Below are 15,868 nucleotides of genomic sequence, written 5' to 3' on the forward strand. Positions count from 1 at the left end.
CTTAAGTAGCAGAGAAGTCAGGGGACTATTGTGTTTCTTTGCTAGACACCTCAACAAGGATTATTTATTTTCAGATAAATATGTTTATGTGTATGTTGGATCTTCAGAGTCTAGTATAAAACTCATTTTTTTTCTTCTATTGAGAGCAAGTATTTCAATTTCACAAAATATAAAACTTGTTTAATTTCTTTTATTTTACAGATAATGATTAGAAGCATTTTTTTGTTTCTGGATAGAACTTATGTTCTTCAGAATTCAATGCTACCTTCCATTTGGTAAGGATGCTAGAAAATTGAGAAGATTTGTTACAAATTAACTTAATTACAATCATGAAAGAGCAAGTCATACTACAATATCCTACAAATTCACCTTTGGCTCTTACATATGCTAATACTGAAGATGGCTAACTTTTCCTTAGTGAATACTAAGATATGAAGCAATTTTTCTTGCTAGGCAAGATTAACACTTGTGCTGGAATGTCTGTGAGTGAATTGCTACTGATCATCAAGACTTCAATTGTTTTCTTCTAATAATAGTATATAGAAAAATTGATGTGCACACAAAAGTGATATGGTAAACTCCCATACCATGTGCCTAATTATCTGTAGTCGTAATCTGATTTTGTAGTACTGAAGTCCATTAGTGAGTGACTAAATATGCCAGTACAGTGAAAATAGTTTTGTGTTTGAACTAATTCTTTGTTTCTTGAAACAAGGTCTCATTATGTAGATCAGGTTTACCTGACATTGACTATGTAGTCCAGGCTGGCCTCAAATTCACAATACTCCTGCCTCAGCTTCTTGAATGCTGAGATTACAAATATGTACCACAATGCCCTGCTTTTTTGAATTAATATTGTTTCTTGACTTGGTGAAATCAAATGTTATCAGGAGATAATATAATTTCCTCCACCAGAGGAAATAATAAAAACTTAATTATGGAGGAAGACAGGAATTTAGTTTTCATTAAAGACAAAAATGAGTTTTCTGTATGTTTAATAATGTTTTTCAAAATTTAATATGGATTTAACTTTTTACAATTTTTCCTTTGAAGCCTAGAATCCTAATTAATGTGTAAGAAGTTAAGCAAGGCTATTCAGAAATGGTATTGTCAATTAATTTACTTTTTTTTAATTTTAGGGACATGGGACTAGAATTATTTAGGGCTCATATTATAAGTGATCAAAAAGTCCAGAATAAGACAATTGATGGCATTCTTCTCTTGATTGAGAGGGAGAGGAATGGTGAAGCAATTGATAGAAGTTTACTCCGAAGCCTTTTAAGCATGCTTTCTGATTTGCAAGTAAGTTATTTCACTGCCTATAGATATGATTTAGTACCCACATTCATAGTGTTTTTCATATAGAAGACATTCAATAAATATTTGTTGAATAAATGAACTTCATTTTGCTCCCTGCTGCCAGATTTATCAAGATTCTTTTGAACAGCGATTTTTGGAAGAAACTAACAGGCTCTATGCAGCTGAAGGCCAAAAGTTAATGCAAGAAAGAGAGGTATTTAAAAGTCATGTTTAATAAGTCCACTTTCTCTAACAATAGACCTTACATTGTAGAATATAAACTTCCCTATACATTTATCTTCCCAACATTATGCTGCTTTTCTCTCACTTAGGTGCTCCTTTCTTTTCTCTCTTCTTAAAGGCCAGAATTCTGGATCATAAACTCTACCTATAATTTTACATATGATTCACCCCTGTCACAGTTTGACAGGGCTGCTCCCAGGATCTTTTGGACTTGACATTTTCTGAATGATTTAAGGGGCGGAAAACAATAATATAAAAAACTATCTTTGTAGGTTCCTGAGTATCTTCATCATGTTAACAAACGTCTAGAAGAAGAAGCAGACAGACTTATTACTTACTTAGATCAGACCACCCAGTAAGTATTACATGCTCAGCCTAATACTTTAAAACTGTTAGGAAATCTCTTAAGGCATTTTAGGTATCTTAAACATGTTAAAAATACTTTTCAGGTGTGATTTAGATTTTTAACTGTTGTTTTTATAAATACAAATTTCAAGTAATTATTTTCTCTAGTTAACTGGATTTGATCAAGGATTTGATTGTTGGTCGTATGTGTTTAAATTGTAATTTAAAATGATGTTAAAGGCTGATGTGATCTTTTAAGTATTTAGGGTGTTCACAGGAGAAACTTTCTGTACTTTCCCTAAATATTCTCAGGGAGTTGCAGTAAACAGCATAGATAACTTATTTACTTTTGTAATAAAAAGAGAAACTTGGAAAAAAAACAGCCACAGCAAGATCATGGAGATATTTACTAAATCTAATTTTGAAATACACTGTTTTTCTTCTTCTGTGCATAAAGTAAAGTAATTGAACACAGTTAATTTGGCACATTGGATGGGAAACATCAAAATTAGCATAAATATAATGAACTGTTTGATTTTTTTTTTCCTCATAAGAGGCTTTGATTTTCAGGGAAGCCAATGTCAATCATTTTAAATTTTTTTCCCTTGTAGGAAATCATTAATTGCTACTGTTGAAAAGCAACTTCTAGGTGAACACTTAACAGCAATTCTTCAGAAAGGTAATTGGCAATTTGCCAATAATGTATTTTTAATGTTAATTACAAACTGAGTAGGGAATTGTAAACACTTAGCCATTTTAAAAGCTTGAGAGCTACATTTCTGAGAATAGACAACCCTTTCCCCTATTCAACGTTGAAAATTTTCTGGAGGTACTAGTTTCCTTAAGTGAAAGAGGAATTGAGAAGAGTTCACTGGTACCAATAAAGAAACACTAAAGGCCCTGAGGGTGTGGCTTAATGATAAGAGCACATGCCCAGAGTTATCCCCAGCACTACAAAACATGAAAACTGGAAATTTGGGAATCTTTATGTATGAAGACTAAAGTAAGGAAAGTCATTCCTTTTGCAAGTTTTTTTTCTTTTGTATGTTTTCTTTTATTCTTAGACTATATAGCCAAGCACTTCTATTAATCCTAGATGTTTATTTTTGTTTTTTGTTTTCTGGTTGTGGGGCCTGAACTCTGGGCCTGGACACTGTCCCTCAGTTCTTCAGCTCAATGCTAGTGCTCTATCACTTGAGCCACAGCGCCACTTCTGGCATTTTCTTCTTATGTGGTGCTGAGGAATTGAACCCAGGGCCTCATGCATGGAAGGCAAGCACTCTTACCACTGAGCTGCCTTCCCAGCCCTAATTCTAGATGTTTTTATGGCATACCCAGAATTTTAATTTAACAATGATATAAATAGGCAAAATGTTGCCAACAACATTTTCTTTTAAGTGATATAGTTAGAAATTTAATGTAGTCCAATTACTATTTTGTTTGGGAAATCAGATATATTAGAACAGTTAAATTCCCCTATTTATGTATGGCTTTTGGTTTATCATAGTCCATATTCAATACTCAAAAATATAAGTACATATACTAGTGCTAATTATAATGTGGCCCTGCATATGTATATTTGAAATGAAAATTTATGTAAGCCAGATTTTAAACATTGGTTTATATATCTAGTCCATCATGTAAATGACACAAACAGTAATTCAGCTAACTTTTTCTTTTCTTGTACTGGTACTGGGTCTGGACCTTGGAGCCTTATGCTCTTGCTTGTTCTTTTCATTCAAGGTTGGCACTCTACAACTTGAGCCCCACTTCCAACTTTTTTTCCTTTGTAACTTTTCAAATAGAATTTCCATTTTTTCCCAAGATGACCTGAACCTCAGTTAACTCTTATTTATGCTTCCTGTGTATTTAGGATGACAGGTGTACAGCACTGCTATGCTCATTTTTATATTGGCTGAGGTGGAGTTTCACAGACTTTTTGGCTTAGCCAGCTTTGAAATTTAATCCCCTTAATCTTTGTCTCCAAGTACCTAGGATTACAGGAGTCAGCTATTGCGTCTACTTCATTGTTTTCTTTCTTTTTTTTTTGTCAGTTGTGGGACTTGAACTCTGGGCCTGGGCGCTGTCCCTCAGCTCTTCAGCTCAAGGCGAGCACTTTACCACTTCAGCCACAGTGCCACTTTATTATTTTTTTTGAGTTGTCTTTTTTTTCTTTTTTTACATTTTACATTTTATTATTATTAATATCTTTAAGTAATTATACAAAGAAGTTCCCATTCTACAAAACAGTATATGAGTACAAGGTGTCTGACAACATTGTCACCCATTGCTCCTAACCCATCCCTTTTGCCACTTTTTTTTTTAATTGAGATTAGGTGATTACATAAATTTCACATGTTTCACATTATTGTGGAATAGCGATACTTAGTTAAAGTTACAAACACATTTTAACCTTCACAAGGCACATTGTCATTATCATGGTCTATAAAGTTTGTGAATTATATGAGCTTTGACAATACAAATAATTTCTTCCACATCAGGTGATGATTACATTTCTTTCCTTTTGCTTAGTGTAGGCTGTTCTTTCTTTCCCTCTCATTCCTCCCTTCCCATCACTGTCTTTGGGTTGCTTAGTTCTTTTTCTTCTATGTCCAGTGCAGCTGATGGGCCCCTTTGTTGCATGTGGTTCGTTTCCCACTTATTCTGTTCTTCCTCCTGGCTTTCCTCTGTTGCATGCATATATCTACCATATATATGGTCAAGAACATGGAGTCATTTAGCAATGATATGACAAAATAGGTGGCAGTCCTGTTTACTTTGTCATATCTTCTTGCATTTTGGCTTTAGCATCTATATATCAGTGAGACCATGTGCCATTTGTCTCTTTGTTCTTGGCTTACTTCACTCAAAATAATTTCAATCCATTTCCTGCAAATGCCATAGTTTTGTCCTCTAAATGGCTACATAATATTCCATTGTATATAGGCACCACAATTTTTGGATCCACTCATCAGTAGTGAGGCATCTGGATTGTTTCCAAATCTTGACTATTGTGAACAGTGCTGCAATAAACGTGGAGGTGCATGTGTCTTTGTATACTGGTTCCTGTTGTTCAGGGTAGATGCCTAGGAGTGGTATGGCTGGGTCATAGGGAAGGTCTATATTTAGCTTTCTGAAGTACCTCCAGACTGCTTTCCAAAGTGGTTGTATTAGTGTACATTCCCACCAGCAATGCAGTAGGATTCCTCTTTCTCTGCATCCCCTCCAGCATTTGTTGTTGGTCGAATTTAGGGTGTGGGCCATTCTGACTGAGGTAAGGTGGTATCTCAGTGTTGTTTTTATTTGCATTTCCTTTACAGCCAGGGATGATGAACATTTCCTCATGTGTTTCTTTGCCATTTTTATCTCTTCTGAGAAGTCTCTCTTTAGTTCCCTTACCCATTTCATGATCGGTTTGTAAGATTTGTGAGGGGTTAGTTTCTTGAGTTCCCTGTATATAATGGATATTAGGCCCTTGTCTGATATATTGCTGGTAAATATTTTTTTCCCAATTAGTGGGCTTTCTTTCAAGTTTGGTTGCTATTTCTTTATCTGTGCAGAAACTTTATTTTAAGGTAGTCCCATTTATCGAGTCTCTCTTCAGTTTGTTGTGACCCTGGGACTCTGTTCAGGAAGTTCCTTCCTATGCCTATAAGTTCAAATGTCTCTTCTATTCTATCTGTCCTGTAGTAGTTTCAGAGTTTCAGGTTTGATGTGAAGGTCTTTAATCCATTTTGGGATTATGTTAGTGCATGGTGACAGGCTAGGGTTCACTTTCAGTTTTTTCCATGTGGCCACCCAGTTTTCCCAGCACCAGTAGTTGACCAGGTTATGATTCTTCCACTGTATGTCTTTGGTGCCTTTCTCAAATATCAACATATGTGGCTTTATTTCTGGGTCCTTTAATCTGTTCCATTGGTCTTCAGGTCTCTTTTTGTGCCAGAACTAAGCTGTCTTTGTTATTATGGCTCTATAGTAGAGCTTGAAATCCAGTATCGTGATTCCTCCTGCGTTGTTTCTTTTGCCTAGAATTTCTTTGGCTATTCTAGGTCTTTTGTTGTTCCATATGAACTTTTGGAGTGTTTTCTCTATTTCACTAGAGTATGTCATTGGGATTTTAATGGGAATTGCATTGAGTGTGTATATCAATTTTGGCAGTATGGCCATTTTCACTACATTAATTCTGCCTATCCAGGAACATGGGAGGTCTTTCCATTTCCTGGTACTCTCTATGATTCCTTTTTTAGGCTTTTATAGTTTTCATGAAATAGACCCTTTACATCTTTGGTTAGGTTAATTCCTAGATACTTTATTTTTTTGAGGTTATTGCACTTTACTATTTTCATAGTAACCAAAATAATCATAATAATTTTCACTCAGAAAAGTGGTCAGTTTGGGTTTAATTTAAAGGAAATGTCTATATTCTAATTTACATACAGACCATTTATAGGTCAAACCAATAATATCACATTAACAATTTTAAATTTCATTAAAGCAGGTACAATTTTTTCACTTGTATGTCTACTGTATTTTAATGCCAAAATCTCTCAAAATTCAGGTTTAAATAACCTCCTTGATGAAAACCGAATTCAAGATTTATCTCTCCTATATCAGCTCTTTAGCCGAGTTCGAGGTGGAGTTCAGGTTCTCTTGCAACAGTGGATTGAATACATCAAGGTATTAACAATTTAACTGTCAGTTTTTCTTTAATGGTTTATGTTTTATGTACCCAGTTCACATACCCAGAAAAGCATTTAAGCATTTCTTCTAAAATCCCAATTTATTTATTTGTGTTATCCTGGAGCTTGAACTCAGGGCCTAAGTGCTGTCCATGAGCTTTTGTGCTCAAGGCTCGGGCTCTCTCACTTGAGTCACACAGTTCCACATCTGGCTTTAAAAAAAAATTAGTTTATTGAAGATATGCATCTTGGGCTGGGAAGTTGGCTCAGTGGTAGAGCGCTTGCCTTGCATGCTCAAGGCCCTGGGTTCGATTCCTCAGCACCATATAAGCAAAAAGAAAAAAAAGCCAGAAGTGGCGCTGTGGCTCAAGTGGTAGAGTGCTAGCCTTGAGCTGAAGAGCTGAGGGACAGCACCCAGGCCCAGAGTTCAGGCCCCACAACCAGACCAAAAAAAGAAAAAAGAAGATATGCATCTTATGGACTTTCCTGTCCAGGCTGGCTTCTAATGCTATCCTCAGATCTCAGCCTCTTCAGTTCAGGATTTTAGGTGTGAACCACTGACACTCACCTGTTTATTTGTATTTTACTTATTTATTTAACTTATTTGTTGGTTTGTGTGTATGTGTGTTTGCATGTGCATATGTGCATGCACCAGTCTGGGGGTATGGTTCAAGTGGTACAGCACCAGCCTTGAACAAAAAGCTAAGCAAAACTCAAGGCTCTGAGTTCAAGCCAATTTACTAGCCCAAAACAATTTTCATAGATGCCTTATTTATAAGGAAAAGATCTTAGAAACTTCCAATAACACCCTTGTAGGATATTTTCTCCTTGGTGGTCATTCTTACTAGTTTTGTAATTATAGATTAATGGTATCACTTTTGATATTTTCCTCATTTCAGAAACATCTAATATTTTAGGTTCTTCAAATATACATGGCAACTTACACTATGATTTTGGGTAGTTTTCACTTAAGATAATCAGTTTTAGTAAAAGAGCCATTTTTTATTTTTAGGCTTTTGGGAGTACTATTGTTATTAATCCTGAAAAAGATAAAACCATGGTTCAAGAATTGCTGGATTTTAAAGATAAAGTTGACCATATAATTGATATCTGCTTTCTGAAGAATGAAAAATTTATCAATGCCATGAAAGAGGCATTTGAAACATTCATTAACAAAAGACCAAATAAACCTGCTGAACTTATAGGTATGTTTTTCAGTCCTTTTGTGATAATCTAGTGTTCTTTTGTTAAAAAAAATCTTAAAGTCTGAAATTTGGCAAGGTTATAATTTAGCTTTATTTGGGGTTGCTTATCTAGTAATATCCCCCTCCAAAGTATCTCTCAGGACACGAATGTAAAGAATAAAGTTATTCAAGCTAAAGAACATCTCAAAGCCACATACAAACATGGCATACCTTCTTTGTCAGAAGTACATTGGACTCTATTTACTTTGACAGTAAACTAGGTTATCCTTTTTCTAAGCCATTGTGACTTAGAATTGGGGTAGGGTGTTGTTTCTAGAGGTACATCAAGCTGTAAGAAAGCATGAAATTACTGAATGAAAATGAATGTAATTGTCTGAGTCTACTTATATACTGGAAAGTTCTAGGCTCCCCTGTCAAAATGATGAAATTTTGTTGAAATCTGTTTATCTTTTAAAAGTTCTGCAGAGGCTGGGAATGGGGCTTAGTGGTAGAGTGCTTGCCTACCATGCATGAAACCCTGGGTTCAATTCCTCAATACCACATAAACAGAAAAAACTGGAAATAGCACTGTGGCTCAAGTGGGAGAGTGCTAATCTTTAGCAAAAAAAGCTCAGGGACTGTGCCTAGGCTCTGAGTTTAAAGTCCAATACTTGCAAAAAATAAAGTTTTGCAGATTTTACCTTCTACTCTGTATCTGATTTATTTCAATAAAAGTTAATTTTAGCAGAGCTTGGTGCCACATGTCTGTGATCCCAACACTCAGGAGATTGAGCCAGAAGGATCCTTAGTTTGAAGGTTGGCTGGGCTAGATGGTGAGAGATTTTGTCTCAAAATAAAAATTAAGAATATAATTGGTAAGAATATTTACAATGAATGTAAAATGGAAAGTACCAAAGATACCCCAGATCTTGGTGGCTTTGATTACTCCCACTATATGCAACTTCCCTCATTGGGTTTCTGTGCTCCATTTTTTTTTCAGTCATGGAGCTTGAACTCAGTGCCTGGGCACTATCCCTGAACTTTTTTGCTGAAAGCTAGCACCCTGCTACTTAGAGCCACAGCACCACTTCCGGTTCTCTAGTGGTTAATTGCAGATAAGAGGCTCATGGACTTTAGGCTGGCTTCGAACTGTGTGCAATCCTCAAATTTCAGCCTCCTGAGTAGTAGCAAGGATTGCAGGCATGAACCACCAGGGCCTGGGTGCTGTCCCTGATCTTTTTACTTAAGGACATTGCTCTACCACTTGAGCCCTAACTCTACTTTGGACTTTTTGGTGATGAGCTGAAGAGTTTCACAAACTTTCATGCCCAGGCTAGCTTTGAACAGTAATTGTAAGATTTCAGCCTCCTGAATAGCTAGGATTTTTATGCATGTGAGCTACCAGCACCCAGTATATACTCCATTTTTTTTGTTGCTGTTGCTGTTGGTCCTGGTACTTGAACTTGGGACTTGGGCCCTGTCCCTGATCTTTTTGCTCAAAAGGCTAAAACTTTACCATTTGAGCCACAGCTCCACTTTTGGCATTTTTAGGAGTAATTTGTTGGGAGTAAGTGTCTCATGGGCTTTCCTGCCCAGACTGGCTTTGAACTGCAATTCTAAGATCTCAGTTTACTGAGTTGTTAGAAATATAGATGATAGCCAGCAGTTCCTGGCCATACTCCATTTAATAAATATTATGATAGCAAAAATATAGTCAATCTGGAGTCAGAAGACTAAGGTTTGAGTTTTTGGCTCTGCTATTTATCGCTCTGTGAGAGAGAAAGGGTGGATGAGTACAGTTGTTATATTCAATGTACACATGTGAAAAATGGAACTTGAGGGTATGGATGGGGTTGGGAAAGATAGGGGAGAACAGTAGAAGCAGTGGCATTGGTCAAGATACATAGTACTTATAAAGTGATTTACTGAATTGAAACCCCTTTGTGCAACTACTTAAAGATAAAAATAAAGCAAATATGTATGCACACATGTATGCGTATGTACATATGCACGTACATGCAAACATCTAAGCACAGAAAACAGTGTATTATACTCCTACTTGAGTTTGTGTACTGCTCAGTGCCTTGTGGATATTGATGGTTACTAAACAATAAACTTTCTCATTTTAGCTAAGTATGTGGACTCAAAGCTTCGTGCAGGAAACAAGGAAGCTACAGATGAAGAACTTGAGAAAATGTTGGATAAAATCATGATCATATTTAGATTTATCTATGGTAAGTAGTTATTACAGTTTTAATATTCTTCTTTTATATATATATATATTTATTGTAAATATACTGTACAGAGGGGTTACAGTTACATGAATAGGGTAATGAGTACATTTCCTATTGAGCATTGTTACCTCCTCCTTTGATTCCCCCCCCCATCACTTCCCTCCCCACCTACCCAAGCCCTCCCTCCCCCCCTTCCCCGACATTTTAAAACAAAACACTGACAAATAGCAAGTATATGTAGCCTGGAGAGACTATTTGTAGATTAGACATTTAAAATTGTATTTTATTCCTTGCTTAATTAATTGGGAATACTGGAGGAATATTACTTAATGGTCTTGTGCTTTGACTTTTCACAATAAAGAATCTAGACTTTTGCTGTTTATGTTAATCTATGAGTTTTGGTGCTAATGCTACTAGTTGACAAAAGCTTTTCTAAGAACAGTTAATGTAGCTTTAATTCTTTATAGTAAAGAACTTTGGAAATATCTCCCATGAGCTGGACCTTTTTTATGTTTTTGAATTTAAAAAACTCATACAACATATATAAATTGAAATAATTAAGTCCTTCACAGTCATTTTGTCAACACTTAAATTGTGTGTTATATTTATTACTTATATAGGCAAGGATGTTTTTGAGGCCTTCTATAAGAAAGATTTAGCCAAACGCCTGTTAGTTGGGAAGAGTGCATCTGTAGATGCTGAAAAATCAATGCTGTCCAAACTTAAGCATGGTATGTTCCATTCTCTTATTTTTTTCTTTGATTTCTTTCTTTTTCTTCTTTTGGTGGTACTTGGGTTTGAATTCAGAGTCTCAAGCCTACTAGGCAGGTGCTTTACCACTTTATGTATACTCCCAGCCCTCTTTTCTTTGATTCCTTTTTGTGTGAGTGTGCTGGTCCTAGAGCTTAAAACTCAGGGCTTGGACAATGTCCCTGAGTGTTTTGGGGTTTTTTCAGTTGTGGGGCCAGAACTCTGGGCCTGGGCACTGTCCCTCAGCTCTTCAGCTCAAGGCTAGCGCTCTATCACTTGAACTACAGCTCCACTTCTGCTTTTTCTGCTTATGTGATGCTGAGGAATTGAACCCAGGTCCTCATACATGCAAGGCAAGCACTTTACCACTGAGCCACCTTCCCAGCCTCTCCCAGAGTGGTTTATTTTTCAGTTGTGGGGCTTGAACTCTGGGCTTGGGCTCTGTCCTTCAGGTCTTCAGCTCAAGGCAAGTGCCCTACCACTTGAGCCACAGTGCCACATCTGGTTTTCTGGTGGCTAATTGGAGATAACAGTCTCAGGAACTTTCCTGGCTGGCTTTGAACCTCGATCATCAGATCTCATCCTCCTGAGTAGCTAGGATTACAGGCAAGAGCCACCAGCACCTGGCTTGTCCCTGGGTATTTTTGCCTAAGGCTAGTGCTTTGCTACTTGAGCCACAACTTCACTTCCAGCTTTTTGCTGGTTAATTGGAGAAAAGAATCTCTCAGATGTATTCACCTGGGCTGGCTTTCAACAGGGACCTTCAGATCTTAGTAGTTAGGGTTACAAGTATGAACCACCAGTGTCCAGCTTTTCTTGGTATCTGGGGAAAATGTTAACTTGCCGTTTCTTTTTTCCTTGATTGCCTTTTTTGTCAATCATTTTATGTATAAGTGATACAAGTACAATTGAGCAAGCTCATGGGGTTTCTGATTTATTATGTCCAGAGCTGTTGCCCTTTTAAACTAGAACATTATTCTTGATTTTTCTGGTCAGTCATAGGGATTAAACTCAGGGCCTGAGTGCTTTCTTTTAGCTTTTTTGCTCAAGGATAGCTCTCTATCACTTTGAGCTACAGCACCACTTCCAGTTTTTTGAGTGGTTAATTGGAAATAAGAGTCACACAGGAACTTTTCTGCTCAGGTTGGCTTCGAACCACAATCCTCAGATCTCAGCCTCCTGACCAGCTAGGATTACAGGTGTAAGCCACCGACGTCCAGCTTATTCTTAATTTTTGTTTGTCTAAAATTTTATCTTACATCTGTATAGTAGATGAGATTACTGCCAGACTAAGGAGTTACAGGAGTAGTGGGGCATATATTGTGGATAAAGAGTTCTTTTTATTATAAATAGTTATAGATCATATTTCATGCTAAAGTAAGTTTCCCATTTAAAATTCTTTGTTTCTCTACCAAAAAATGCCATAAATGTACAAACATTTTTAATAGAATGTGGAGCTGCTTTCACCAGCAAACTTGAAGGAATGTTTAAAGACATGGAACTTTCTAAAGACATCATGATTCAGTTCAAACAGGTAAAAGTGAGTTAAACTCTTAATTCCTCAAACTTAAATACATTTATCTCCTGTGGGAGTTTATATTGGTGATTATACATCCCTGTATTTGTTGTAAATATTTCATAGTCACTTAAATGATAATCATAACAAAGGAAAAAGATCATCAATGAAATGTAAGTGTATTTGACCTACTTTAGGATTTTTTTCTCAGTAAACACCCATTATAACAGAAACATAGAAATAAAATTTATTGAAATGAGTCGACATAAGAAATATTGTAGCTAGATAGTGGGAACAGTGTTTTTCCTAGTATCTAATCACTCAGTAATTTGCATGTTCATAGCTTTTAATGAAGAGAGAAAAGAGAGGTGATAAAATAGTTTTATGAAGTTTCTTGGGATATTGGGGATGAACAGCTGGATTTATAATTTTAAACATGTAGATAGAAAATAGTTTTGAAATATTTAATAACATTACTGGGTATAGTGATGTGGACCTATGTATAGTGTCAGTAATCGAGATGTTGAAATGGGAAGATTGCTTGAATCCAGGAGTTTGAGACCAGCCTTGGAAATAGAGAAAGACCCTGTCTCAAAGAATAAGAGCAATGATAGCATTGATGATAGTGATAGCAATTTAGACTTTTCACCTTTGTAGTTTTAGTGATGACTTTTTAATTACTATATTGGTAAGTTGGGAAATGAAAGTGAAAGACACAAGAAAAAATCAGTGTCAGTAGGATCATGGATCTTGTAGTAGCTATAGAATAAGATTTGTAAGCTTTGCCATACCCTTCCTCTTCCTTCCCCACTTCAGGTTGCCTCCTGAAAGCAGGTGGTGAAAAATCTCAGACTTGGGCTGTCTTGTGGGGTGAGGTTGCTGCAAGGTGTTCCAAGCCACAATATTAGTCTCCAAAAGTGGGGACTTCAGGTGGCATTGGGGGGGGGGCAGAATGGAGAAGACATCCTATTCAGCTGTATGTGAAAAACTAGTCAAGTTAATAATGCCTAGAGTAACAATAGTAAGATGTATCAAAATGGTAATCTCTGTACTTTTCTAGTGCATTTTGTGTAGACTTCCTTTAAAGTCCTCTTAATACTCTTTTATGTTCAGGATGATCAATCAGTATTCACATGTAGTTCCTTGTATGGAATTTCTTTTTTTTGTTGGTTATGGGGTCTGCCTGGGCATTGTCCCTGAGCTCTTTTGCTCAAGGCTAGCACTGTACTGCTTTGAATCATAGCTCCACTTATGGTTTTCTGGTGGTTAATTGGAGATAAGAAGCTCATGGACTTTCTTGCCTGGTCTGGCTTCAAACTGTGATCCTCAGATCTCAGCTTCCTGAGTAGCTAGGATTATAGCTGTGAGCTACCAGCACCCTGTTAGAAATTTCTTTAATGTGTATTATGAGATGAACAATATGTACTTTATTGTACAATCTCATTGCTTGTGTTGATCTTTTTATAGTATATGCAGAATCAGAATGTTCCTGGGAATATTGAATTAACTGTGAATATCCTGACAATGGGTTATTGGCCAACATATGTGCCTATGGAAGTCCATTTGCCACCAGAGGTAAGATTTGCTATTTAGGACTTAAGATATAGGCATGGAAATCACAATACGTTTTGCTTGTCATTTAAAAATAGATGCTTTAAAAATGCTTATGTTAGCAGTCATACCAACAAAAAATACTAAGTGCTAATATTTTATCATTGTACTTAAATTTCTAAGTCTTTTTTAGCTCATAGTTAATGAGTGATGTTGGGTTACTAAATCAAGGGTCAGTTTCTCTAACTCTTTTTTTTTTTTTTTTGGTCGTGGGGCTTGAACTCTGGGCCTGAGCGCTTGTCCCTCAGCTCTTCAGTTCAAGGCAAGCGCTCTACCACTTGAGCTATAGCGCCACTTCCGGTTTTCTGGTGGTTTATTGGAGATAAGAGTTTCACGGACTTTCCTGCCCAGGCTAGCTTTGAACTGCGATCCTCAGATCTTAGCCTCCCGAGTAGCTAGGATTACAGACATGAGCCACCAGCACCCGGCTTTCTTTAACTCTTATTTCCCCAGTTTATATAGGACCCTCACTCTCCCTAGTTGTCAGTATTTTTTTGGTACATGTACTGGGACTTGAACTCAGGGTCTGGGCATTTTTCCTTAACTCTACCACTTGAGCCACAGTTTCACTTCTAAATTTTTGGTAATTAAGTGGAGATGTCTCCAGCCTTTCTGGGCTGGCTTTGAACTGTGATCCTCAGATCTCAGCCTCCCGAATAGCTAGGATTACAGGCATGATCTATAGGTGTCCAGCTTGTCAATACTTTCTTGCCCATATTTTACTTGGAGACATGATTACTGAGTGAGGGGTACATGAGTAAATTCATCCTAATTCCTGGGGAAATAGCTAGAAAAGTTAAAGTTAGGGAGGCAGATACTGAGAGTCTTCCATGGAGATGATCCTGGAAGCCCAGGAAGTAGATTTCTCTCATTAAGAAGAATATAGAGGCAAAGAAGAAAAAATGTACGGAGCCAGAACTTCTGAAAAGGTTCAAGGTGAGAGTGTGTTCCCAGCTCTTGCTTAGGCTTTTTGAGGCCCTGAGTTAACCCCAGAAAAGGAACACACTTGGCAAGTGGTCGGAAGAAGAAACTGTTATGATAACTTGAGCAGAAGCAGCAGTGAGAGAAAGGAACTGGCATAGTGTGGAGGCACAGAAGCCACTGGAAGTGAATGTTATAACAGGGAATAGTTAAATGGTTCAGAGATCAGTATAATGACTGACAAATTACATTAAATTTGGTGACTAGGAAATTATTACCATACATAAAGTGACTGGGATTATTTAAAACTTTCAGAAATTGCAGATAGGTAAGTGAAAATATTAGTGAGTGTGATATTTTTATGGAAAGCTAAAATGTTGCCTTAATTTTGTACTTTAGATGGTAAAACTACAGGAAATTTTCAAGACATTTTACCTAGGTAAACACAGTGGCAGGAAACTCCAGTGGCAATCAACCCTTGGACACTGTGTGCTAAAAGCAGAATTTAAAGAGGTAAGTGGATGATACTTAAACTTAGTTTTAGTTTCATTTTTAATATTGATATCACTCATTGAGTTCAAATCGTTGTATTAAAACTATATTCTAGACATTTGTATGACAATAGTGATAGCTTATTGCAATTTACAATCTTTTCTACAATTGATGTGACTCTTTGTACAAGACCTAAAGACCTTATCCCCACACATGCTTCTTCCCTACCTGTGAATCCAAAATTCACACTGCCATTTGTCAGAAATCTTGTTGCTTGGAGCTAGAGAGTAGAATTGGGAGTTTAAGGGAACAGCAGGGTCCATAACTAATTTAAAAATATTCCTGAACTGAAGCTTTTCATGCTTAATCTGAATCAAACAAGTGAAAAATATACTTGAAATAGTGAATTCTTGCTGTTTGTGATGAATATCTTTAGTGACAGAGTTATTAATTTTTATTACTTTAATTAGAAGGCTTTCAAAAGACTTGTTAAAAGCCAAGTAACCCTTCACCTTATTTTAGGTAAAGTCAAACCTAAACTTTACCCTGCACATAGTGTATTACCACCTGAAGTGTTTTTTTTTTTTTTTTTTT

The 15,868-nt window shown here is 36.6% G+C and overlaps 1 protein-coding gene across 1 annotated transcript in view; it reads left to right on the forward strand.

Annotated features, from left to right (window-relative positions):
* The window catches only part of Cul4b (cullin 4B), a 44,828-nt gene that overhangs the window by 16,661 nt on the left and 12,299 nt on the right, over positions 1 to 15,868 (forward strand). Inside the window, exons 5-16 of the mRNA XM_013018076.1 lie at positions 202 to 275; positions 1,140 to 1,302; positions 1,424 to 1,513; positions 1,815 to 1,897; positions 2,499 to 2,566; positions 6,446 to 6,564; positions 7,579 to 7,771; positions 9,880 to 9,984; positions 10,605 to 10,715; positions 12,183 to 12,268; positions 13,718 to 13,825; positions 15,182 to 15,295. Coding sequence (XP_012873530.1) covers positions 202 to 275; positions 1,140 to 1,302; positions 1,424 to 1,513; positions 1,815 to 1,897; positions 2,499 to 2,566; positions 6,446 to 6,564; positions 7,579 to 7,771; positions 9,880 to 9,984; positions 10,605 to 10,715; positions 12,183 to 12,268; positions 13,718 to 13,825; positions 15,182 to 15,295 — 1,314 coding nt within the window. The remainder of the gene's footprint in view (positions 1 to 201; positions 276 to 1,139; positions 1,303 to 1,423; positions 1,514 to 1,814; positions 1,898 to 2,498; positions 2,567 to 6,445; positions 6,565 to 7,578; positions 7,772 to 9,879; positions 9,985 to 10,604; positions 10,716 to 12,182; positions 12,269 to 13,717; positions 13,826 to 15,181; positions 15,296 to 15,868) is intronic.

The sequence above is a fragment of the Dipodomys ordii genome, unplaced genomic scaffold (genome assembly GCF_000151885.1).
Source record: "Dipodomys ordii isolate 6190 unplaced genomic scaffold, Dord_2.0 Scaffold38, whole genome shotgun sequence".
NCBI lineage: Eukaryota > Metazoa > Chordata > Mammalia > Rodentia > Heteromyidae > Dipodomys > Dipodomys ordii.